The 26,538-nt window shown below is 40.5% G+C and overlaps 1 protein-coding gene across 1 annotated transcript in view; it reads left to right on the top strand.

Moving 5' to 3' along the window:
* hid1 (HID1 domain containing) overlaps positions 1–26,336 on the top strand; it is a 54,471-nt gene extending 28,135 nt beyond the window's left edge. Inside the window, exons 6-19 of the mRNA XM_003217218.4 lie at positions 216–332; positions 2,362–2,584; positions 9,448–9,504; positions 9,594–9,734; positions 10,822–10,912; positions 11,574–11,725; positions 11,941–12,019; positions 13,177–13,341; positions 14,444–14,671; positions 15,086–15,219; positions 16,329–16,409; positions 18,626–18,717; positions 23,444–23,602; positions 24,370–26,336. Of these exons, the coding sequence (XP_003217266.1) occupies positions 216–332; positions 2,362–2,584; positions 9,448–9,504; positions 9,594–9,734; positions 10,822–10,912; positions 11,574–11,725; positions 11,941–12,019; positions 13,177–13,341; positions 14,444–14,671; positions 15,086–15,219; positions 16,329–16,409; positions 18,626–18,717; positions 23,444–23,602; positions 24,370–24,433 (1,783 nt within the window). The 3' untranslated portion in view covers positions 24,434–26,336. The remainder of the gene's footprint in view (positions 1–215; positions 333–2,361; positions 2,585–9,447; positions 9,505–9,593; positions 9,735–10,821; positions 10,913–11,573; positions 11,726–11,940; positions 12,020–13,176; positions 13,342–14,443; positions 14,672–15,085; positions 15,220–16,328; positions 16,410–18,625; positions 18,718–23,443; positions 23,603–24,369) is intronic.
* The last annotated feature ends 202 nt before the right edge of the window (positions 26,337–26,538 follow it).

Below are 26,538 nucleotides of genomic sequence, written 5' to 3'. Positions count from 1 at the left end.
TGTGTGTAAACATTTGTGTGTTCTGATCATTTCTTTGATCAGAAGAAGAATTGGTAATGAAAGTGGTTAATGGTAACCTCCTAGATAAGTTTTTCTTAGAAAAAAAGTTGAAAAACTATTAGAACAGAAGTGAGCCAAAGTTTCAAGCCAGTGGGATAAACCTAAAACAAAATTACCTGCATGTTCCTACAAATTGACCTTCCTTCTTTTTTCAGGACAGAGCTTTTGAAACTCCTACTGACTTGTTTCTCAGAGGTCATGTACCTACCCCCCTCCTCAGACAGTGGCAATACTAATCCTTGGGTCCAGTTCTTTTGCTCCACTGAGAACCGGTGAGCTGTTTGTGTTTGGAGGATGCTTCTGAGAAAAGGCTTCTGGAATAAATTCTGCCTGTTCTGGCCAGTTCTGCTTGTTCATTTGATTTGTAATTCTAGATTCCTGACAAAGGCTGCCCCCTAGTGTTAATGCCTTGGATTGTTTTTCTTCTCAAAATGGTTTAAGGCGGTGCATTTTAACTAGATTTCTCCCACTGCCATTCATGTTTTAAAAGTACCAATTGATTATATCAATTTTCATTGGTGAGCCCCCGATGGCGTAGTGGACTAAAGCCTTGTGACTTGAAGGTTGGCTTGCTGACCTGAAAGCTGCCAGGTTCGAATCCCACCCGGGGAGAGCGGGATGAGCTCCCTCTATCAGCTCCAGCTCCATGCGGGGACATGAGAGAAGCCTCCCATAAGAATGGTAAAAACATCAAAACATCCGGGTGTCCCCTGGCAAAAGTCCTTGCAGATGGCCAGTTTTCTCACTCCAGAAGCGACTCAAGTTGCTCCTGACACGAGAAAAAAAATGGTGAGCCCTCCACAATGGAATGGCTTTCCTTGGAGAGTCTACTGGATGCTTACAATATATATAATCTTTTCACTGACAAATGTTTTACCCCTTTCTCGGTGCTTCATAACATTTAATATGCCATAAGATCCTTACAGTTTTAAATTTTTATTCTTTTATTATTTATTTTATCGCTAGTCACCGATCAGGAATTATTAACTGGACAGTATTCAAAAGAGGCAAATAAAAATAAATAATTTACCAATTTTAATTGATAAAATTAAAAATATCATTGAAATGTTTACTTTATTGGCATTAGGATGTATTATCTGAATTTTAATATTGCTTAGATTCTTCAAAATTGACTTTATTCTTTGTAAAATTGGCACTATTATTTCTAGTCTAATTACTGTAGTTGTACTCCTTTCCTCATATAATGGAAGGAAGCAGTGCCACTGTAAAATATGGTGTAAAACATAATAACCTTCAAAGAAATGTATGTTTTATATTTTGAAATAGTAAGCCCATTTGTTCTTTCTCCATGGAAGAGTCAGGCTTGCTGGTGTTCATGCTTTCACCATCTTTAAAAAAAAAAACCAAAAAAGCAGTGCAAGTACAGTAGACTCCCGGTTAACCGAGCTCCCGTTAACCGAGGCTCTGGGTTATCCGAGGCGCCACCGGGGGCACCCCTCCTTCTCCTTCTCTTGAGTTCAAGAGAAGGAGAGGGAGGAGGAAGTGTCCCGCGATCGCTGCTGCCTAGCAACGCTTGTGGGGTGCTTCCCAAGGGGCGAGCCCTCGTCAGGCCTTTACTGAAGGGAAGGCTTTCCCCTTCCCTTCAGTAAAGGCGCTGGGCCGGGCCTCCCTATTATCCAAGAGATCCGGCTATCCGAGGCCCGCCTGTTTGACTTGGATAACTGGGGCTCTACTGTACTTGTAGTTTCTATAACAGGAGGCACTTGTCTTTGAAGGAATAAAATAAACTATTGCGAGCATAAAAGTGCACAGTATAAATGTATACTATTTTGTGGTTTATTGTAATTTGCTTTGAGCAGATTCCTTTTAGAAAGGGATTCAGTATATTATTAAATACTTTATACATTGCTGGCAACATCACAGTCACTCACACTATATATTCTGTAATGAAATAAGAAATAAAGTGTTTTTCTAAGTCGTCTTTGTGGCTCATAAAAATGATCTGCTTGCACAAAATGCTTGAAACATGCAAGCAAATATCTTTTGGTAGATACTTTGGGGTATTATCCTGTTTATCCAAATGATAGAAAGAATAACCCAAAATAATGAATACCAGAAAAGAACTGTGTTTCCTTTTAAACAAATAAATAACTTTATTTATTTTTACTAATTCATGTTGATTCTGAGGCATGTGAGCATTATTTTTACCCAGCCATGAAATAGTCCTAATGGAATGCATATCTTGTAGAAATACTGCTTCCCTTGGGAAAGCTTTTAACACAGCCAAGAGGTTTTTTTCTGTCTAGTGTACCTTTTAAAGCATGTTGGCTCCTCTTTCAGGCATGCACTTCCACTGTTCACTTCCCTCTTGAACATCGTCTGTGCTTATGATCCAGTGGGCTATGGAATTCCTTATAACCACTTGTTGTTCTCGGACTATCGTGAACCCTTAGTGGAGCAAGCTGCCCAAGTCCTGATAGTTACGTTGGACTATGACACTTCCACCAGCTCCAGTCCAACAGTAGATGGCACTACAACTGGCACAGTCATGGATGACATTGATGTGAGTTGCACCCAGTTTTAGCTATGGTGATAGTACTTGAGGATGCACAGATGATGGTGGTGTTCGGCTTTCTTTTCCAGTGAATTTGTAGGAACATACCAATCAAAACACAGTGTTTTAGTTTTCCACTGTTTTCTGTATAAGTGTATATTATGAGGCCAGGGCACAGATTTACATAGAATTTTAAATCTGATAGCCATCAGAGAGTTAGGATGCCAGCATCAATGCTTGTCTTTCCCTCAGTTAACTCAGAATAACTAAGAAATCGTGAAGAATTCCTGACTGTCTATGACTTGCCCAGTAGACATATAGCTGGAAGTCCTTATCATAAAGTTCATTGAAAAATTAAAATCAAACCTTCAAAAGATGGGTAGTATTTCTTGAATCTAAGTCAACTTAAACAGTTTGATGGGGAAATCCATATAATAGTAACATAGAAAAACAAGTTACTGAATCTGCCTGCCTCAAGCCTGTATTTCCTCAGTCAGATAAGCCTGAGTTGGGTGGAGTCTTGGAGATGACAGTTTTCCTCACCTTCTCTCTCATAAAGTTAGCATTTAACTTATACACAGCTTGATTTTCTGAGTCCTCATCAGAAGGCCCAGGAAAACAACTGTTTAAAAAAAGTGTGTGTGTGTGTGTGTGGGGGGGGGGGGTATTAAGAAATACATATTCCATGTAGTTTCTTGAAACAGTTTTTCAGCTAAAATAGTTGGGATTTCTTGGAAGTTGCTTGGAAGAACAGGGACAAAAGTTGTAGGCGAGAGAGCAGAACTATTTAGCCCGTACCTTATTGGCTACTGTTATTTTAAACTGATGTTCTGCCCTCAAACAATTTAATCAGCTTCACTCCAAAACATAAGGCACAAAATCCTACCGTTTCCTTAGTCCCCTGCTTAGTTCTCAAGCCATGCTTATCTGCAGCCTCATTATTGAATAAAAGAAAGCCCTTGGGGAAACTGATTGTAGGACAGCATATAACATGTTTCATTTAACAAGTATGAAGGCAGACAGCAGTATTGATTAATTTTGGAAATGGCTGAGCACACATTTATTATAATATGGAAGCTCTTGTCAGACAAGAATCCTAGGCTAAATGGCAATATTGGAAGCTGGTGCCCAACATGTGGAGGTGTGTGGGTGCTAAAGAAATGTATGTTGTGAGCAAATGTGCATACCAAAACTTCAGTAACCTCCTACAGAGGGAAACATTTCAGTAGAAAAGTAGTGTGGGAAGCAAGAGTTGAATCCTTTCCTCATATGTTACTTTTTCAGACCATCCAAGATTCTGCATATATTTTTATAACTTTATGAAAAGATTAGATGGAATTGTTGAGCTGATAGGATATTTGTTCATCTTGAAGTCCTAATCATACTTCCATGGCAAAATGAATGCTACTGATAGGAAGAATGTTTCTTCTTGAGGCTGTAGAGCAGTGGTTCTCAACCTTTGGGTCCCCAGATGTTTTGGCCTTCAACTCCCAGAAATCTTAACAGCTGGTAAATTGACTTTCTGGAAGTTGTAGGCCAAAACACCTGGGGACCCACAGGCTGAGAACCACTGATATAGAGTATCTTCCCACTGCTACTCCACCTTGAATCAGTTGAGTTTATTTTTTATAGTTAGCCAAAGTCCTGCTGGGATGTTTGGATCTTTAAAAATTTCATTTCAGCCTACATATTGCTTGAGGTCAATGTGGCAATTGTGGTAAATCTTAGACCTGAACACTAGCGTTCTGAGAAATATCTGCACCCCTCAGTTCTTCTTAATATTAAACTAACTTTATCCTGCACTAATCTGCATGCTAACTAGTTCACCTTAGGACTTTGCAGCTCTAGCAGAAGTGATTTGGGTTTCCTCTGCTTCCTTCCTAGCAGCACTGCATCTTGGAATGATATTCCATCCTGTCCAATAGGCAGAGACTGTAGAGACAAAATAAATATTTTAGTCTGACTGTGTGGAAGTCTGACCTTTCAAATATTTTAGACTACCACTCCTATAATCCTTTATCATTGGCTATTGTGACTAAGGAGCTAAAAGTTAAAACATCTGGATGGTCAGTGTTTTCACTTCTACTGTAATAATTAATTTTCTGACCTGTGGTACATGAATGAATAGTGCAAGACCTTCCTGTACTGACATGTCTTTGGGGACTGCCTAGTACTTAGTTTTCTGACTAGGATTTTTCAGTTGTAGGTCCTGTAAAGTACTGGGCACAATTTATTTTGTGTCTTAAGATTATCTAAACTCCTAAATACATTGACATAGAACACGTTATCAGACCAAGACTTTAAAGCAGGCAGCCCCATATTTCTGCTACCTGCAGAATTCTGGGAAATGTAGTTTAGGGTGGGGCAGTTTGAATTCTCAGCTACAGATGTCCTCGCCTTCCCAAACTATATTTTCCAGAATTCTGCAGGTGCTAGAAATGTGGGTCTGCCCACTTTAAAGCCCTGGTGTGATAAACTTGATAGAATAATTAAGGGGCATAGTTCTGGCTCTACAATTATCATAGAGTTTTGCAACATATCTAGACACTAAAGGAAACATAGCGGAAAGGTTATCAGGCAGGACATTACTTAGGAGGAAATAAATATTGAGAAATGTCTGGAGGAGTGAATGTGTCTCATAACTCCATAAGAATCTAGCCAGATTTTACCACTGAGAGAGTATAGGTGAAGGCACGCCGAAGAAAAGCAAGTTTCATCTACATTTCAAAAGAAGATGCAGTTTTAATCATGAGGCAAATAGAATCATAGAATCATAGAATAGTAGAGTTGGAAGAGACCACGTGGGCCATCCAGTCCAACCCCCTGCTAAGAAGCAGGAAATCGCATTCAAAGCACCCCCGACAGATGGCCATCCAGCCTCTGCTTAAAAGCCTCCAAAGAAGGAGCCTCTACCACGGCCCCGGGGAGAGAGTTCCACTGTCGAACAGCTCTCACAGTGAGGAAGTTCTTCCTGATGTTCAGGTGGAATCTCCTTTCCTGTAGTTTGAAGCCATTGTTCCGTGTCCTAGTCTGCAGGGCAGCAGAAAACAAGCTTGCTCCCTCCTCCCTATGACTTCCCTTCACGTATTTGTACATGGCTATCATGTCTCCTCTCAGCCTTCTCTTCTGCAGGCTAAACATGCCCAGCTCTTTAAGCCGCTCCTCATAGGGCTTGTTCTCCAGACCCTTAATCATTTTAGTCGCCCTCCTCTGGACGCTTTCCAGCTTGTCAACATCTCCCTTCAACTGTGGTGCCCAAAATTGGACACAGTATTCCAGGTGTGGTCTGACCAAGGCAGAATAGAGGGGGAGCATAACTTCCCTGGATCTAGACGCTATTCCCCTATTGATGCAGGCCAAAATCCCATTGGCTTTTTTAGCAGCCGCATCACATTGTTGGCTCATGTTTAACTTGTTGTCCACAAGGACTTCAAGGTCTTTTTCGCACACACTGCTGTCAAGCCAGGCGTCCCCCATTCTGTATCTTTGATTTCCATTTTTTCTGCCGAAGTGAAGTATCTTGCATTTGTCCCTGTTGAACTTCATTTTGTTAGTTTTGGCCCATCTCTCTAGTCTGTCAAGATCGTTTTGAATTCTGCTCCTGTCTTCTGGAGTGTTAGCTATCCCTCCCAGTTTTGTGTCGTCTGCAAACTTGATGATCGTGCCTTCTAACCCTTCGTCTAAGTCGTTAATAAAGATGTTGAACAGAACCGGGCCCAGGACGGAGCCCTGCGGCACTCCACTTGTCACTTCTTTCCATGATGAAGACGACGCATTGGTGAGCACCCTTTGGGTTCGTTCGCTTAGCCAATTACAGATCCACCTAACCGTAGTTTTGTCTAGCCCACATTTTACTAGTTTCCTTGCCAGAAGGTCATGGGGGACTTTGTCGAAGGCCTTACTGAAATCCAGGTATGCTACATCCACAGCATTCCCTGTATCGACCCAACTCGTAACTCTATCGAAAAAAGAGATCAGATTAGTCTGGCATGACTTGTTTTTGATAAATCCGTGTTGACTATTAGCAATGACCGCATTTGTTTCTAAGTGTTCGCAGACCACTTCCTTAATGATCTTTTCCAGAATTTTGCCTGGTATTGATGTGAGGCTGACCGGACGGTAATTGTTTGGGTCGTTCTTTTTTCCCTTCTTGAAGATAGGGACCACATTCGCCCTCCTCCAATCTGCTGGGACTTCTCCCGTTCTCCAAGAACTCTCGAAGATAATTGCCAGTGGTTCTGAAATAACTTCCGCTAGTTCCTTCAGTACTCTTGGATGTAGCTGATCTGGCCCTGGGGACTTGAATTCGTTTAGAGTGGCCAGGTGTTCCTGGACAACTTGTTTCCCTATTTGGGGTTGGATTTCCCCCAATCCTTCGTCCATTCCATGTTGCTGAGGTTGAAGATGGCTTTCTTTTTGTGAGAAGACCGAGGCAAAGAAGGCATTAAGCAGTTCTGCCTTTTCCCTATCCCCTGTCACCATCACCCCATCTTCTCCTTGCAGTGGCCCTATCGCCTCCTTTTTCTTCCTTTTTCTACCAACGTAAGCAAAAAAGCCTTTTTTGTTGTTTTTTATGTCCCTGGCAAGCCTGAGCTCATTTTGCGCTTTAGCCTTGCGAACCTTTTCCCTACAGGTGTTGGCTATACGTTTGAATTCTTCTTTGGTGATTTCTCCCCTTTTCCACTTCTTGTGCATGTCACTTTTGAGCTTTAGCTCAGTTAGAAGTTCTTTGGACATCCATTCTGGCTTCTTTGCACTTGTCTTATTTTTCTTCTTTGTTGGCACTGTTTGCATTTGCGCCTTGAGTATTTCACTTTTGAAAAACTCCCATCCATCCTTAACTCTCTTGTTTTTTAATATCGGCGTCCATGGAATGCCGCTCAGTAATTCCTTCATTTTTTGGAAGTCAGCTCTCTTAAAGTCCAGAATGCGTGTTTGACTTGTCTTAGTTTCAGCATTCCTTTGTATTGCAAACTGCAGGAGCACATGGTCACTTGCCCCTAAGGATCCAACCACTTCAACTGTATTGATCAGGTCTTCCACATTTGTTAAGATTAGATCAAGAGTTGCTGATCCCCTTGTTGCCTCTTCTACCTTCTGGACCATAAAATTATCTGCAAGGCAAGTGAGGAATTTGTTGGACTTTGTACTCTTGGCTGAGTTTGTTTTCCAGCAGATATCGGGATAATTGAAATCGCCCATGACTACTATATCTCTTCTTTGTGCCTGTTTGGTCAGCTGTTGACAGAAGGCTTCATCAAGTCCTTCATCCTGACTCGGAGGTCTGTAGTAGACACCCACGACAAGATCTTTTTGAGTCCCGTTCCCTTGATTCTTATCCAGATGCTTTCAAGCTGGTTTCCCGGATTACAGTCTTGCATTTCTTCTGCAACGTAACTGTTTTTGACATATAAAGCTACTCCCCCTCCTCTCCCCTTTGTTCTATTTCTGTGAAAGAGGTTATAGCCCTCAATGGTTAAATTCCAGTGATGGGAGTCATCCCACCAGGTTTCAGTGATGCCTATGACATCGTATGTGTGGTGCTGTGCTAAGAGTTGGAATTCGTCTTGCTTATTTCCCATGCTCTGAGCATTAGTGTAAAGACATGTAAGCCCCTGTGACCTCCCCTCGAACAGTTTATTTGGGATTATTGTGCTCTCTGTACTTGGTCCTTGCTGTGTTTGTGCAGCCCTTCGTTTAGCCTTTTGGTGGTTTCCTGTGGTCGTGGGTAATATAGTGTTCGCCAGGCTGTTGTTCCCCTCCCCCAGTGGATCTAGTTTAAAGTGCGCCTGATGAGGTTTGTGAGTCTGTGTGCAAAAAGATGTTTTCCTACTTGTGTGAGATGCACCCCATCGCTTGCCAGTAGTCCATCCTCTTGGAAGAGTAGACCATGGTCAAGGAAGCCAAAATGCTCCTCTTGACACCATTTTCTGAGCCAGTTATTGACCTGTACTATTTTTCCGGCCCTTGTAGAGCCGTGTCCTACAATGGGGAGGAGGGATGAAAAGATCACATGTACATTATACAGTTTTAGCTTTGTTCCCAGAGCTCGAAAATCATTTGTGATCGTTTGAAAAGTATGCCTAGCGGTGTCATTGGTACCTACATGAATCAACATAAGGTGGGGAGGGTGATGGGGCTTTAGGAGCCTGCTGAGCCTCTGAGTGATATGGTGTATTTTTGCCCCCGGGAGGCAGCATGTTTCTCGAGCCATCCCATCTGGTCTGGAAATTATGGCTTCCGTTCCTCTAAGGAGGGAGTCACCTACTACCAAGACCTGTTTCCTTTGAGGATTGACAGGGTCCCTTTTGTGCAAGACAGTGTGTATGTCCCCTGAAGAGAATAGGAGGAAAGGAGAGAGATGTATTCTTAATATAAAAGAGTCCCCCCATAAAAATAAGTGTTTCTCTTCACCTTCCCCCATAATTAAACAATGCATACTGTGTTAGGCTTTCATATTGTGTGTGTGTATTGTGAATTATCAATTATTGATATAGTTGTCCCATGACATATGCTGGGGTTAGGGATGCAGGACACCCATGAAAGTGGAAAAACCATGAATTAAAAAAACACCTTTTACACCATTATAGCAATATATTGGGCTACCAGTATCAGTTACACGGGAGACCTGAATAATCAAATCTCTGAATAGTCAAATCTACAAAAGTTAAATCCACAAATGTGGAGGGCCGACTGTATTGCTTTTCCCAAGACATATAGTGGATTAGATCTTGATGCTTAGCATTTCTCAGTCCTTAATAGTTTGTGAAAAACATTGTGCAAAAGTATTACTTGTTAGGAAATTTATGTATGATTTTATATGTTTTAAAGCAAATGTTAAGAAGCACTTACTTGGTTTCCTTTTGATGCAGCCTCCAGGACCAGACAATCTGTTTGTCAATTACTTGTCCAGGATACACAGAGAAGAGGTAACATACCATATTCTACTTCTGACTGCGTATTGGTGTAACTTTAAAGCACATACTTTGCATTCCTCTTACACCTTCTGTCTTGTTAGGATTTCCAGTTCATTCTGAAGGGAGTGGCCCGTCTTCTCTCCAACCCACTGCTCCAAACCTATCTGCCAAATTCGACCAAAAAGATCCAGTTCCATCAGGAACTTTTGGTTCTCTTCTGGAAACTATGTGATTTCAACAAGGTACTTGGTCCCTAATCAAAGGGGGAAATCAGCATCTAAGTAAATGAAAACAAGGGGTACTGGGGAGAACTGGAATGATTGTGAGATGACAGTATTGAATAGGATTGAAATATCAGTCCTACTGTATCTTCCAAGTGAAACATGAAGCTGGAATCAGCCCTGAAACTGAGCAGGAAGGCAAACAGACAACTATGGCTGAAGTATCTACCAAGTCACAGCACTGGGTCAAGATAAATAAAATGTATTCAAACCATAAATTATTTGTTATCTTCCTCTCCTCCAGGCTTGTGACGGGGTACAATACAGTTAAAATACACAGATAAAAGCATAGACTATTAAAACACGTATATTAAAATGCAGCCATACGATTAAAACAGATCAAATAATTTATATTGATACAATGTAACTTTAAACTCATAGATGAAAATTGACTGGATAGGGCAGTGTTTTAAATTCTGACAGCTCATCTAGCTGGCAGGTCATTTCACAGTCTAGGAGTGACCAATTAAAATGTCAGTGATAAAGAAATACCTAATGCATGCTTGATAATGCTTATTTGAAGCCTGTGTGACTTCATATCAAGCATAGTTTTTAAACATGAAGCTACTGGGAGACTGACATACATCAACATATTATTTACACAGCTTTGTGGAGCATCAGAATCATAGAATAGTAGAGTTGGAAGAGACCTCATGGGCCATCCAGTCCAACCCCCTGCCAAGAAGCAGGAAATCGTATTCAAAGCACCCCCGACAGATGGCCATCCGGCCTCTGCTTAAAAGCCTCCAAAGAAGGAGCCTCCACCACAGTCCGGGGGAGAGGATTCCACTGCCGAACAGCTCTCACAGTGAGGAAGTTCTTCCTGATGTTCAGGTGGAATCTCCTTTCCTGTAGTTTGAAGCCATTGTTCCACGTCCTAGTCTACAGGGCAGCAGAAAACAAGCTTGCTCCCTCCTCCCTATGACTTCCCTTCACGTATTTGTACATGGCTATCATGTCTCCCCATTTTATTTGGCCACTGAACATGTGTAGGTACTGTAAAGTTAAAGTTGTGCCAAATAGTTCAGTTATTTTCTTCCCTTTTCAGAAATTTCTCTTCTTTGTGCTGAAGAGTAGTGATGTCCTAGACATCCTGGTGCCAATTCTTTACTTCCTAAACGATGCCAGAGCAGATCAATGTAAGTTTCTTTTTGTGTTCTAAAATATTTTGAAAAGGTTTGTTTGTACACTTGGGCCGGTGGGATGTCACCCTTCCTAAAGATGCCCCCTTAGATATATCTTTCAGCAGAAGGCTTGTGTCTGTAGATAGAACCTGAAGACAGAAAATTTAAATTTGCATTGGAACTGTGGCTAGGCCAATCCACTGGGTTTTTATATCTGGGTGAGGATTCGAATCTTGGTCTCTCAGTATCTTTCTTCAACACTCAAGCTCTACACTATACTGGGTCTTTCTCTTCTGATATAGATACATTTGGGTGTGACTATAAATGTTATATCTCCGTAGTACATGTGCTATTACCATCTAGTTTAACTCTCAAACTTCCTTTTTACTATATGGTTACTTTCTCAGTCCTGCCTACAGGGATAGTGAGGAGACACACATTACTCCTTGACATAAAACTTTTGGTGGGGATGAGTGGGGGCAGTCAAGCAGACCTTGATAGATTTATTATGCTTCTTCATTAGGAGCACCACATTAAATAGCATTGGTTCCATATATAGAAACTACTTCTATATTCTATCTTCACTTTCTGATCTTCCTTTGTAACTTTAAGGTTCTTTTCATAGTTCTATTGAATGATTAAATTTCAGCATGATTTTATTTTTCCCTTCCTGTAGCACGAGTTGGTCTAATGCATATTGGTGTCTTCATTCTTTTGCTATTGAGTGGGGAGAGGAATTTTGGTGTTCGCCTGAACAAGCCGTATTCTGTGCGAGTACCAATGGATATCCCTGTGTTTACGGGGACACATGCAGATCTTCTTATCATTGTGAGTGCATCAGTTGCTGCAAATACCTCTGTTTTTTCTCATCAGGGAGTGTCAGTTTTGGGAAAGGTGGGAAATTTACAGCTTGACTTTAATAATAATATGTAATAATATTAAGTTTTATACTTGTTGCTTAGTGAAGGTGACATCCAGCACAGAAGTAAAAGGAGAGTAATATCTGCTCTTGTTCATACTGTCATTCTAATTCCATACTCCAGGTCTTTCACAAGATTATCACCAGTGGACATCAGAGGCTGCAGCCCCTTTTTGACTGCCTTCTCACCATTATTGTGAATGGTAAGCTGTCTGACCTATTGTGATGCTTTGGCCTAAGATTTGTTTTTAAACCACAATTTTGACAAAATCGGGGAATCAGTAGTGTAGCAGCATTTTTATGGGGATCGCAGGTGCAGATAATGACTCTAGATGTTATTGCAACTGGAAATCTTCACTTATTTCCTGAGACTGTTGTGGAGGAAGCCATGATAAATGGAACAATTGATAAAAATATTGCAAGTTTCACTTGAGAAATTCTATTTTATCGGTGACCATTGGAATGATTGGTGAGATGATGCAATACTGCATTCCTTGCAGTAGATGGCACCAACTGCCTTCACCATTACACTGCAAACTCTGTTTATTAATAGGCTTGGAATCCAGATTTATTACATAGGAGAAATTGTTTACAGCATTTTTAGTGGAGCTGCTCCTTTATATTTCTCCCAATTTAGATTTTTTGTTCCAGAGAAGCACTTAAAGATGTGCTAAGAAGGATATAGCAGTATTTTTAAAAGTCAGTTGAAGAGTATTTTAAAGGCAGGACTGTCTGATAAGACTATTTCAAATGCTTCTCTTTATGAGCGCTTGTATTCTCCATTTTGGAAGAACTCAGTAAAATTGGATAGTATAATTTTTGCCATTCCCTTTCTTATGAAATTTTACATAGCACCCTTGGCTAGATTCTTCGACAAGTGGGAATTTGCTACCTTCTTGTCACCTTTTTCCAACATTCCCAGAATTAGATGCTAACCAGTTCTTTGTCCTTGATCTGAAAAGCGAAAGACTTGTATTATTAATTATAAAATCTAACTTTCCAACTCTTATTCGTTCTATTTTTGCAAAATAAGAGTTCTGTAATATTTTTAATGAAGGGCTGAGCAGAACAGTTAATAGTTGCATTCATAGGATTCACCAGTTCCATGAAGCCATTGACTTAAATTTCACTCCCAGCTGCCAATGTTCACCCCTTGCTATCATTGCCTCTCCCTTCTCTTTTGTTACCTCCCACACTATCAAAATTTAGACTGTAGTTTTCTTGGAATTGGTTAAGAGAGAAGAAAATCCTTGTCATTTTTCTTGTTTAACCATATGTAAGACATTCATCCTGGATGGTGCAACTGAGTGCCCTAACTGCCTGTTTTGTTTTCCTCCACTTTATTATTCCCTTTTTGCAGTGTCTCCATACTTGAAGTCTCTTTCCATGGTAGCTGCTAACAAATTACTGCACTTGTTGGAAGCATTTTCAACTACCTGGTTCCTCTTCTCCACTGTTCAGAACCACCACCTTGTCTTCTTTTTGCTAGAGGTTTTCAACAATATCATCCAGTATCAGTTTGATGGTGAGTGGCTAAACAAGAAAGTGGCACTATATGTTTTCCCAGTCGCTTAGCAATAGATATTTCTGGTACTCTTAGCATATAAAGTGATAATTCTGTGTTGTCTATAATAAAGATGTGCCAAACTTCAATCTTTTTCTTCATTAATTTCCTTTCTTAATAGTGAGTTCTGATTTTTACTGACACTTTAATTTGGATGTATATGTATATGGGAGAATTCCTGGAACTTCTTTGCTTTTGCCCTACCTTTCCCCTTTTTTTACTGGAAGAGAAGAGGCTGCCTAGTTGATTACTTGAAAAGAACAAAAAAGCAACAACTTCTTGGTAGATACTTCTAATAGAAATACTGCTGGTGACATTTACATGTTTTGCTTGTTTGCTTATGACCGTTTTAATCTAAAGGGTACATTATATTCTTCTATTTTTCCACTCCTTTGTACATAATATTTCAATGCCTATCACTGTAGCTTCCTCTTTACAGATTTGGAACTAAAACACAAAGGCAGTGACAATGTCAAGATATTCATGCTTCAATCCATAACCATATGAGAAATGGAATGCAAATTCTCAAATCTAAATCCTCCATTAAAGGCCACTAGGCAATAATCCTTGGCCACTTTCTTTTATTCTGTTGTTTCTAAGAATATAATTTTTCAGCATTGTCACTTGCAGACACTATAAAAGTTTATTTTGAGATCATGATGAAGCAGGCATAGTTTAATTTAAGGGACAGTGCTAGTTTGCCGTTTGCTGATCCAAGATTCCTGAGTGTGCATAGCAATTGCTCAAGAACCATGCCCTGATTTTGAAGGTCTGGATCTTGCTTCTGGAGCAAAAAGAGGAAAAAACAGGGAACGTCATTAAGTCATATAGTTTGGCTTATTTATGCTGTTTTACCACAGGGGAGCATGTATTTATTTGTTTTTATGGTTGTTTTTGCACTGTGTTTTAGTAATAATGATTTCCCTCATAACCTCTTCAAAGTGTAGTATAGCCTAGTGGTAATCCCAGCACCTTACAAGCCTTTTCTTTTTCAAAGTTTTCTTCAAAGAGAAAGATAGCAGAGTTTACTGTTTACCTTCTCTTTTTGTTCTGATTTTCCCAGGGAACTCCAATTTGGTATATGCCATTATCCGCAAGAGAAATGTGTTCCATCAGCTGGCTAATCTGCCTACTGACTTGCAGTCTATCCAAAAAGCTTTGCAACGCAAAAAGAAAGCCCCTGAACCTATATCTCGCACCAATTCTCAAGAAGGAATATCAATGGAAGGGTCACGACCCGCTGCACCTGCTGAGCCCGGGACACTGAAGGCTAGCCTAGTAGCAACTCCAGGTCAGTCTGCCCTGTTTGTGATATTGAAGATGAAATGAATGGCCAATTTGATTCAAGAATGCGATTTTCCTGCTTCTTGTCAGGGGGTTGGACTGAATGGCCCGTGAGGTATCTTCCAACTCTATGATTCTAAGAGGTTAATTGTTTCAGTATATGATATCTGCCCTGGATGAACAAAGACCAGGCTAGAGGTTTCACAGGAATGACAAGTCCATTATATGAAGTGCTAAGTACCTAGTTTCCCCAGGAAACCTGTCCTAGAAAGAGACACTCTCTATGCTTGAAAGAGTGGAAGGAAAAATATACTTAATAAAAATATAATCTTTTCATTTTTAATGTTTTTAGACCTTTTAAACTATGTTGTGGATCTTTTTCAGCCTTGCTCAGTTTCATCCTGATTCTCTCAAAATCCAGGCATTGACAAACTCACTGAAAAATCGCAGGTATCAGAGGATGGGACAATGCGCTCGCTGGAACCAGAGTCTTCACAGTCTCCAGCAGAAGGCAGCCCTCCTGGCATTATCAGCGATACTGAATCGTGGAGTGGGGTAAGGCTGCCATTGTAGGCTGCATTTTAGAGGGAGGAACTGGCAGAACCACTTCTGAGTATCCCTTGGTCTAAGAAACCCTATGAAATTAATGGGGACAACAAAAGTAAATAAATGACTTAAAGTCTCATATGCAAACACACAGGAGTGTGTGGCATTCTAAGCAGGAATGGACCGTTTGATTTCACTTTTCATAATATATGAATTTTAAGAAGCACAACTTAGTTTCATCTCTCTTCTTCATCAGCTTGCAAACGTAACAACTCCGTGTGTACACATTTTTGTATACAATTTTCCCTAATAAGCATTTTGAAAGAATTTTCTTCTAATGTATGCCTTTTTTCCTATTCAGGCCTGCTGTTGCATGCATTCCCCAGTGTGTATGCATTTTTTGCTTAGAGAACTGTCTGAAGTATGGGTAAACTGAGAAAAACATGAAAAAATGTTCTAGTTCACATATTAGTTAGGAAAGTCTAGATTAATTACAGATCCTGTTAAAATGCAGACTAAATGAATTCTACTTGGTCTCTGCTTTCCAGCAGTTATTTGTTGAGAATGCAGATTTTGAATAATCCAGAGCAGTATTTATCGATATTTGATCCAGATAAGCAGCATAAAATTCTTTTGGAATAGAGATCTTGTTAGTGTTTTAAAGATTAATTATATTTGTGAGGACTGCTGGTCCTATCCAGATTGAAGGGCTTAGGTATGGATGCTAAACTATAGTTTTGTTTCACTAAGTTGCTTTATTGGGATCATAATATAGGATATCATCAGTGTGGAGAATCATGTAGGAAATGTAATGGCTGAAAGCCTCTTAGTAATATATTTAGTTCTATGAAAGTAATAAACAAATAGAGGACAGATGTTATATGTTCACTGTAAATACGAGTTTTGAGAACATTGCCAGAATTAATATAAAAATAGTATATTGGAGGGCAAAGAACAAGTCTAATATTTTCCTTCTTATCTGAGTCCCTAGGATATACTGCTCACCTGTACTATACTTATCTTCTCATTTGACTATGAACTAAATCATATTTGAAACTCTTGACTGACAGTAGAGTGTATGGAGCAAGGTAAGCCATGTGCTTGTACCCTCTTCTTAGGAGTTATCCCAGCCCAAGAGGGAACGACGGCGCCTGTCCAGCGCATCCATAGCCGGACAGTGGAATCCAACTCCTGAGTGGGTAAGAGAAACTGGAGTGGCTTCTTAATGATTAGCCATCTTGATGTTGGTTGCTTTTAGCCACATGTTCATATTAAGTTCATTACTTAATGAAGCAAAGATTGTAGAGAAGAGGGCCATGGGGAGGAAATAGATATAATAGTGAACCATAATGTAATATAAAAAGTGGAACACCTTTTGAATGTCCTGTGTTTTGCCTTTCTTCTGAGGCTGCTGTGACAGAAGCATACTATTCTCAGTTTTGAAGCATACACATATTTTTCTTAACTCCATTATACATGCTGCTGCACAGAGCTCTAACATAGGTGACCATTGGTTTTATTTTTTGCAACTAACCAGAAATAATCTCAGTTCAGATTCTGTTGAATCAATACAGTTAGAGAGATGGGTCAAAACTAACAAATGAATTTCAAGAAGGATAAATGTAAGATACTACTCTTAGGCAAAATTAAATGAAATGCAGAGATACAGAATGGGTGATCCCTTGCTCGACAACAGTTGAACATGAGCCAACAGTGTAACGCAGCAGCTAAAAAAGCCTATGGGATTCAAAAGAAGTATAGTGTCTAGATCAGGGGTCCTCAAACTTTTGAAGCCGAGGGCCGGTCCACAATCCTTCAGACTGTTGAGGGGCCGGATTATCATTTGAAAAAGAAATAAAAACAAATTCCGATGCACACTACACATGTCTTATTTGTAGTGCAAAAACAACAACAACAACAACAATGAAAGAACAATACAATATTTAAAAATAAAAACAATTTTAACCACATACATTGATCAGGATTTCAATGGGAAGTGTGCTCCTGCTTCTGGCCAATGAGATAGTCAAGTTAATTAGGGTTGTTGTTGTTGTTGTGTGCCTTCAAGTCATTTCAGACTTTGGGCGAGCCTAAGTCTAAAATGTATTTATTTATTATTTATTTATTTACTGCATTTATTTACTACATTTGTATCACACTCTTCTCACCCCAAAGGGGACTCAGAGTGGCTTACAAATTATATGTACATACAATATATTATATTATTAGCATAGCACAATATTAGCATTATATATTACTATATTGAACTGTACCGCAATACTGTAATATTATTAGTAATATTATATGTAATATAGAATATATAATTAATATTATTATATGGTATTATTATTAGTGTTATATTGTATTACATTATAATATTATTATCAATATTATATGTATATACAATATATTATATTATAAAACTGAGGGCGGGGGCCAGGTAAATGACCTCGGAGGGCCGCATCTGGCCCCTGGGCCTTAGTTTGGGGACCCCTGGTCTAGATCAAGGGAAGTTGGGGTGCCTCTCTATTTTGCTTTAGTTAGACCTTACCTAGAATACTGTCCAATTTGGGGCACCACAGTTTTAAAAAGATATTGACAAGCTGGAAGGTGTCCAGAGGAGGGCAACTAAAATGATCAAAGGTATGGAGACCATGCCCTATGAGAAGCGACTTAAAGAGCTGGGTATGTTTAGCCTGCAGAAGAGAAGGTTGAAAGAAGCCATGGAAGCCGTGTATTAATATGGGAAAGGATGTCATAAGGCATAGGGAGCAGGCTTGTTTCTGCTGCCCTGGAGACTGGGACTCGGTGTAATGGGTTTAAAATTACAGGAAAGGAGATTCTGCCTGAATATTGGGAGGAACTTCCTGACTGTAAGAGCTGCTCAATAGTGGAACTCTCTACCTTGGAATGTGGTGGAAGCTCTTGGAAGTTTTTAAACAGATCTGTCAGGGGTACTTCGATTGTGCTTTTCCTGCATGGCAGGGGGTCGGACTAGATGGCCCATGTGATCTCTCCCAACTCTATGATTCTATGAGTGCAAGAAAATACTGTAGTTACCAGACTTCTCATATATCAAATAGAATGCTAATATTAATAGAGGCTATCTGTGTTATCTTTGAGGCAGTAATATCATTTAATAGATTTTTTAAAAATGAATTGGAAATAGTTTCTTTGACTGTAGATATATGTGGGTATTCATGTACTGAAATACTAGGTGCAAATCTTCTGTTTCTTCTGAGATTCCTGACAAATGTATAAGCGCTTTGCTTCATGTGCAATGCTAATTATATTAGAGTCACCTAATTCTCAATGACTCTTCTGTGTATTAGATCCTTTTATGCTGCCTGAGTTGTTCAAGGTCACTTATCTTATCTACTCCTCTTTTCTTATCTACTCCTCTTTTCTTTTTCAGGTAGTATCTTGGAAATCAAAGCTGCCCCTGCAGACAATCATGAGGCTATTACAAGTCTTGGTCCCCCAAGTAGAGAAGATATGCATTGACAAGTAAGTGTATACAGTTTGTGAATAATGCTCCTTTTGATAATTGTAAGCTAATAATGGATTTCCTTATTACGAAACTAGATATGCCATTTCTCTAGAGCAATGTTTCTCAAACTGTGGTCCTCCAGGTGTTTTGGACTTCAGCTCCCCGAAATCCCAGCCAACTTACCAGATGTTAGGAATTGTGGGAGCTGAAGTCCAAAACATCTGGAGGAGCACAGTTTGAGAAACTGCTATAGAGTCAGGGCCGGCCCACAATAGAGGCCACATGAGGCGGCCGCCTCGGGCGCAGGTCCCCGGGGGGTGCCGTCAGGCTTCCCCCCCCCAGTGGGGACCATGGGCTCGCTCGCCGGTGAACAGGAAGGCCTGTTCGGCGATGAGTGAGCTCCACATGGCCGCTGCCAGCTGGGCAAGGCCAGCCAGGCCAGGGCGCACTGGGCGGGAGGCGGGGCACTGCCCTGATGGTGCCCCACCTCCCGCCCAGTGCGCCCTGGCCTGGCTGGCCTTGTGGCCTGGCTGGCCTTGTCCAGCCAGCAGCCGGCCGGGCAAGCCTTGTGGCCTCGCTGGCCTTGCCCAGCCGGCAGCCGGCCGGGCAATACCAGCCAGGCCCGAGCGCACTGGGCAGGAGGCGGGGCACCGTCAGGGCGGTGCCCCGCCTCCCGCCCAGCGTGCCCTGGCCCCGCCTCTCACGCAGCGATCGTGGCCTGGAGGGACCTCCGCTGCAGTCTGGCCAGCTGGAAAAGGCCAGACGGGCGAGGGTGCGTAGCGCGGGAGGTGGGGCCAATCCTGGCCCCGCCTCCCGCGCTACTCGCCCTGACCCTGCCTCCCATGCTGCATGAGAGGCGGGGTCAGGGCGAGCAGCGCGGGAGGGCGGGGCCAGGGTGCGGGAGGCGGGGCCCGCCGGTGCCGCGGGAGGCGTGGCCATGTGCCTCCCGCGGCACATGGCCACGCCTCCCGCGGCGCCGGTGGGGGGGGGGCGCTTTTCCCCACCCCCGCTTAATATTTTAAATTATCTCCGGCCGGCCCTGTATAGAGTATAAAGAGAACACACATTTATGTTATCATTATTTCAGAAGATAAAGAATGTACAGCCCGCCGTATCAAAAATTTGAACATGGACAATGTAACATTTGGCAACACAATGGGCACTTGGTATCCATGGGGAACTGGTTCCAGACTATCACAAAACGTGCATTCTTGTCCCAATTAGAAATGATATAGGGCAGTAGTGGAGCTGTCAGACGTGTTGCATTATTTGGCATCCCGGTGGTGTTATTGTCTTCACTGCTGCGCTATGTCAGTTTTAATACGACTTACTGTATAAACTTCGTAAATCTTCACATAAAGCTCCTATTAAAGATAGACCAGCAGGGGAGGCTTTAATAAGCCCCATCAGCTGCTCACTTCTGGCTTGTGAAGAAGCCTCACCACCTTGTAGGTAGCTCCCCACCCTTGACTCAAATCACAAGATTGTGTATATTTGAATTTGTGGTTGGTTGAATTGCATATTATGAGTCTGCTGATGCGGTGGTCTCATTGAAAGTAACCAAAATAAGTAGAGTCTCACTTATCCAACACTCGCTTATCCAACGTTCTGGATTATCCAATGCATTTTTGTAGTCAATGTTTTCAATACATCGTGATATTTTGGTGCTAAATTTATAAATACAGTAATTACTACATAGCATTACTACGTATTGAACTACTTTTTCTGTCAAATTTGTTGTATAACATGATGTTTTGGTGCTTAATTTGTAAAATCATAACCTAATTCGATGTTTAATAGGCCTTTCCTTAATGCCCTCTTATTATCCAACATATTCGCTTATCCAACATTCTGCCGGCCCGTTTATGTTGGATAAGTGAGACTCTACTGTAGTTTGAGATGCATCCAGTTTAGAATTTTGCAGTGATGTTTTTTGTGGTATGTATCTGAAAATGTTCAGGAGCTGTAGTAAGGAAGATAGTAGTCCTAAACCCTCCCCTGAGAATTTTTCCATCAGTTGCGTATGTCTCAAATGACAAGGGAGGGCATCTTCGTGGTTTATAGTTTCTGTGAAGGTTTTCCAAATGGAGCTATCTTCTTACACAAGGAACTTTATCTTTTCCCACTCCAATTTTCTGTAAAACCATTTCAAGTAGGAGCTACAGAGCTCACTCAGAATCTTTGCTTTTTCATTTCTTGCGCCAGTGGCCCAGTGGGGATCAAGTGCAGTCTTTGGGAACAATCTCTGCACAGATGAAAGCCTTTATTTAGTGTGGCTACATTTGCTTTAGAGAGGCAATGATACTTCAGAAAGTAGCAATTTAGATCTCCATTGCTGTGCAAATAAAATGCACTGGTAAAATTATCTTATTCTGAAACTTTTCATATATAACAAGTAATGTAATAGTTTAATATTATTGCTAGAAACTAGCTGTGCCCGGCAACACGTTGCTGTGGCATTGTCTGGTGGTGTGGTGAGAAGTTTGAGTGAGTGGTGGTATTGAATGTCTGTTGTATGGTTGTCTTTTGTTTAGTATGTATTTGGTTGTTTGTGTACTGTGAAAGTGGTGAGAGTAGAGGGGGTCTTTGTCCCTGTGTAGTATTGTATAGTATGTATACGTTGTCCAAGTGTTGTGAATGCTTAGATTGTGTCCTGGTGCATAGCAGAAAGGGTTGGGGTGGATGGCCTTTAGGGGTGTCTCCAAACTATTGGATTCTATACTTCTATTATTGTTATTATTATTATTATTATTATTATTATTATTATTATTATTATTACTATTATTATTATTATTATTGTTATCATCATGATCATCATCTTCATTATCATCATTATTATTATATAGTGGGTGGATGGCTATCTTTCAGGAGTGGTTGGATTGTGTCGTCTTGCATGGTAGAAGGAGGTTGTACTGGATGATCCTTAGGGGTGTCTGCAAACCTTAGGATTCCGTGATATTGTTATTATTATTATTATTATCAAGAGGCTGTATGGCCATCTGTTGGGAATGTTTGGATTGTGTTCTCCATGGCAGGAAGGGGTTGGACTGGATGGCCTTTAGGGGTCGCTCCTATCTCTGTGACTGTAGGATTCTATTATTATTTTTATTGTGGAGATAGTGGAGATATTGGATAGTCATCTCTCAGGAGTGTTTGGATTGTGTCCTCCTGTATGGTAGAAGGAAGTTGCACTGGATGATCCTTAGGAGTCTCTGCAAACCTTAGGATTGTATGTTGTTGTTGTTGTTGTTATTATTATTATTATTGTTATTATTATTATTGTTGAGAGGCTGGGTGGCCATCTGTTGGGAGTGCTTGGATTATGTCCTGTATGGCAGATTGTGGGAGGTGTTAGCTGGCCCTGATTGTTTAGTGTCTGGAATTTCCCTGTTTTAAGAGTGTTGTTTTTTATTTGGTGTTGTGATTTTAAGCTTGTTAAAATATTAGGAGTCAGATTGTGTTGATTGCCATGGTTCATAGCATATATTTAAAATATTGAGTATTAAAATGGGTTGGATATTCTAGAAGGTTGGATAATGGAGAGTGTAGTGGAGATAAATAATATAAATAAATAAAGTGTGTATATATATAATTATATATATAGTATATAATGTTATATTTTGTAGAGCTTCTGTGTGTCTTTGTGGAGTAGTGCTTCTGTGTGTCTTTGTGGAGTAGTGTAGAATGACTGGTTGCCAGGTTTGCCTCTCTTTCTTTCTGTTGTGAGAGTGAATAATCCGGAGCAGGGAGAGCAGGGAGAGTGCGGTTGACATGCTGGTCATGGAGGAGGCCAGAGGTTCTGCCGTAGGTGAGACGCGTGGGGTGGGAAGCTGGGAGGGGAGATGAGAGGGAGGTGTGTGCGCAAGAGGGGTTGGGTGAGTGAATGAGGCACCATGGCGGGAAGCGCGAGCGTAGATGGTGCGTTGTGGGTTTGTGTGATTTTCTGTCCGTGTGGAGGTGCGTGATGTGATCTTTTGTTGTTTCAACCTTAGGCATGGATGTTGTATTGTGTGGTTAAATTGCTAGGTTGGGGGGTGCTTAGTTTTGTTGTTTTGCTCGGTGCCGGGATTCCATTACCATTATATATATATATAGATGGAGCTCCTGGTGACGCAATGGGTTACACCCTTGCAAGAAATTATATCTCCAATGCAATTAATGAGTTAATAAACATCAGTAGCATGTTTCCATCAATATTAGTAAACACATATGTAACAATTCTATAATGAACTAATCTCTGCTAATAGTTGACAGCAGAGCTTTGTCTTTATCACCAATAAATATTTTGGGCTAAAATATTTCTTGGAGTCAACAACAACTAGAAATGTTGAAATGAGAAGGGGAGGGAGAACTTCCCCCAAATAAACATATTATTGGTCAGACATATTTCCCTTTTAAAATTAATATGTAATTACAGTTAAGCCCCCTTTTTAATGCCAACATTGTAGACTAAATAGGTGCCTTCACAAAAATCAAAATTACACTAAATGCTCCATTGTACATTCTAGCTTATCCCTCTATGTGTTGTACTGTCGAGCTGACACCTTTCTTCTGTTTTTGGAAAGAAAAGAGTAGATTCTCATTGGTACATTCTGTAGGAACTCCTGAGAACTTGAGAGAATCACTGATGCCTTTTCTTTTGAACTTTATCCATTCCTTTTGGATGTAAATAAATTTATTATTTTCTGTTCCGTCATCAGAGACAATTTAAGGTGTGGGTTCTTGTGTTCCTTTTGTCTGTAGGGGCCTCACAGATGAATCTGAGATTCTGAAGTTCTTGCAGCACGGCACATTGGTGGGTCTGCTTCCTGTTCCTCATCCTATCCTGATTCGCAAATACCAGGCAAACTCTGGTACTGCTATGTGGTTCCGTACCTATATGTGGGGAGTTATTTATTTGAGGTAAGATGGCTGTATACATTCCTGCTCTCCCCCTTGTGTTACTTACATTGCTAAGTGAGGAATTCCAGAGAGTCAATATCCGCTGTAACATCTGTTTGGCTGCAGTGGAAAAAAGTGCTTGACTGACTAGAGCTCGTCTTCTGATCTTGTAATGATTGTTCCAGGGCAACTTTGTATGCCACAAGAAGATGCCCACTATGTTCTCGTTTACTGGTTGTTGATGTTGGTTGATGTATTTTTATGATGTTTTTACTCTGCTGTTTTTAATTATTTTAATTAGATTATTTATGTGTTTTTATGTTTTTAATTGTATTTTAGCTTGTAATCTTTGTTTATGCTGGGCGTGGTCCCCATGTAAGCCACCCCAAATCCCTTTGGGTGGTGAGATACAAAAATAAAGTAGTAGTAGTTATTATTATTGTTACTGTTACTGTTTATTATTATTATTATTATTATTATTATTATTATTATTATTATTATTATTATTATTATTTAGAAGCCTGTAAATTAGAACAGGATCTGAAGAGATTAAGCAACATGGGTTGGAGAGGGGGAGGGACAAGCTCAGAAGAGGCTCTTTTGAAACCCTGAAGTAATGAAAACGCACCCATGGCCTCTTGAGCAATTTAAGGGCAGTTGTTTTGTGGGAGTAGATGTGACCCTCCAACTTCTCCAGGGGGCTAATGCATTCCCCTAACTCTCTGCTGTTGCCCATTCCTGTCCTAGAGAATGCCCCAGGAGTGAAACAAATACCTGTTTCCTTTCAGGAATGTGGATCCTCCCATCTGGTATGACACAGATGTGAAGCTGTTTGAAATTCAGCGAGTCTAGAGTGGAAGAGAACGGGCACTTTGCCTCTGTTCAGAGGAAAACACTGGAAGCAAGAGTCTTGCTGAGCGCTTCTTCATCACAGCTCTTCCTTCATTTCACTGCCTGCTGAATTATCCAAAGGACAATCACTTCCATTTACTGACCTGCCACTTTAAAAACTGAGAGTCTCACTCTAACAATCTTTTTTCCTGCCACCCAAGGGATGTTGGTGGAAGTGTATACAAGGAAAGGCAGCTTGAGTGGTTACACCAAAAGCCAGACTGTGTCTCACCAAGTCCTCCTTGGCCTTTTGCCTGCAATTCTGAATCTTTCAATTTCCCAGTCAGATTCAGCCTTGAAATTTAAAAGACGTTGAATGTAAAAGTTATAAAAGTAGACCAATGAAAAAGAAGCACTACTGTAGTAGGTATTTCTGTGGTTCTTTTCCAAAGAATGTATCCTAACACCTCTCCATGTTGCAGCTTCCCCTTGCTGCTATCTTGCTTTACTGCACCTAGGGAGGTTGGGATAATAGCTTCATTTATTAAGTGTGTGTGGTATTCTATTTATTTAAGTCACTTCAGGTCAGTCTTGTAGGTTTGCGCTTCCTCTCCCTACCACTGAAAATCTGCTTAACTACTTTGTACTGATACTGTCAAAACCAAATTTTCCTTCCTTTCCTTCTTCCTTCCTAGCCTTGGAGGTGCTTCTTTTAAAGACGGGTCTGTGTCAATGTATCACAGATTTTCAAAGCTGCATTTAAGGTGGGAAATGTTGTTGGAAAAGATATTCTCATGTGGGACACTTAAAGGAGGTTGTGTATTTTTCAGGAATTAGAGAAAAAACGGTTGTATTGAAAAACAATAGGCCAGATAGGCTGGAATTGAATTTATTTCTTTTATGACATTGCATAGTGTGGTTTATATTATTTATGGTTCCCTGTAACAGATTCAATGCAAGACATATCAGGGAATTTCCCACTACCAGAGTATATGAGGGATTGGTTAAGGCTGATCAACAGAATTCATATCTTAGAGCAGTGGTTCTCGACTTATGGGTCCCCAGATGTTTTGGCCTTCAACTCCCAGAAATCCTAATAGCTGGTAAACTGCCTGGGATTTCTGGGAGTTGTAGGCCAAAACTTCTGTGGATCCACAGGTTGAGGACCACTGTCTTAGAGTATAAGCCTAAAATACAGACCACGGGTTAATATTCTTAGTCAACATATATTTATATGTTTTTTCCCAGATGGATCTGAAAAGATTCAAGGCCCACAGTTTAGAAACCCATACTATCCTTGTTCATCATCATGTGCAAGTTTGTTTTGCATGTGTCACCATTCTGCTAGTTCTTAGTGATTTTCAGATCTTGAAGACCATTTATTGGTTATCTTCTTCAAAAAATTGCCATAATTTAATCTGAGGCTAAACAATAATAGCTGTTATCATAAAAACTATAAGTCGGTTTGATAAATTTAATATCAGTGCAGTTTTTTTGTTCAGGAACAGAATATATATCTTATGTTGTTACTGAAAAACTGGGCAGATTATAGACACCTAAGACAAAATCCAGAAAAGTGAGTCAAATGAAAGAATAAACCAAAAGACCATTGTGTCTCCTATTTGCTTTGAAGTCTGTATGATTCTTGGGATACTTTTGGTCTTTCAAATGTGATTTGGTAGTGGGAATCTGTATACTTCATGGCGGGGGAAGGTTCTTTTGATTAATCACTGATCCATCGTTTCCTCTCTCGCACACATACTGTGACCTTCTCCACCTCCTTAGTTGGATTTTATTTTTCATGTTAATTTAACTTGACTTCTGCATTCTTTGGTGTTGCAGGTCGGCTCTTCATTCAATGAAAAATCAGAATTGCACTGTAAACTGTTTGCTTTACACATAGAGATAAAATTATTGAAACATTGCAACTGACTTCACTCTCTCTGTGTCATAAGAGTTTTATGAGTTTATTTGTGTTATTGTTTGATTTATGATGGCCTGGCAACCTTTATGACATGTACCTTTCCACTGAAGGCATGGCTGCACAGGCGCTCTTTGTCCCATGATGTTTTGCTGAATTGGAAATGGCACCCAGAATTAAATGTAGTGCTGCAGGGTATGAAATC

Source organism: Anolis carolinensis, chromosome 2 (assembly GCF_035594765.1).
Source record: "Anolis carolinensis isolate JA03-04 chromosome 2, rAnoCar3.1.pri, whole genome shotgun sequence".
In the NCBI taxonomy this organism is placed as follows: domain Eukaryota; kingdom Metazoa; phylum Chordata; class Lepidosauria; order Squamata; family Dactyloidae; genus Anolis; species Anolis carolinensis.
Note: the sequence above shows the minus strand (reverse complement) of the source record. Positions and strands in the feature narration are given on the sequence as shown.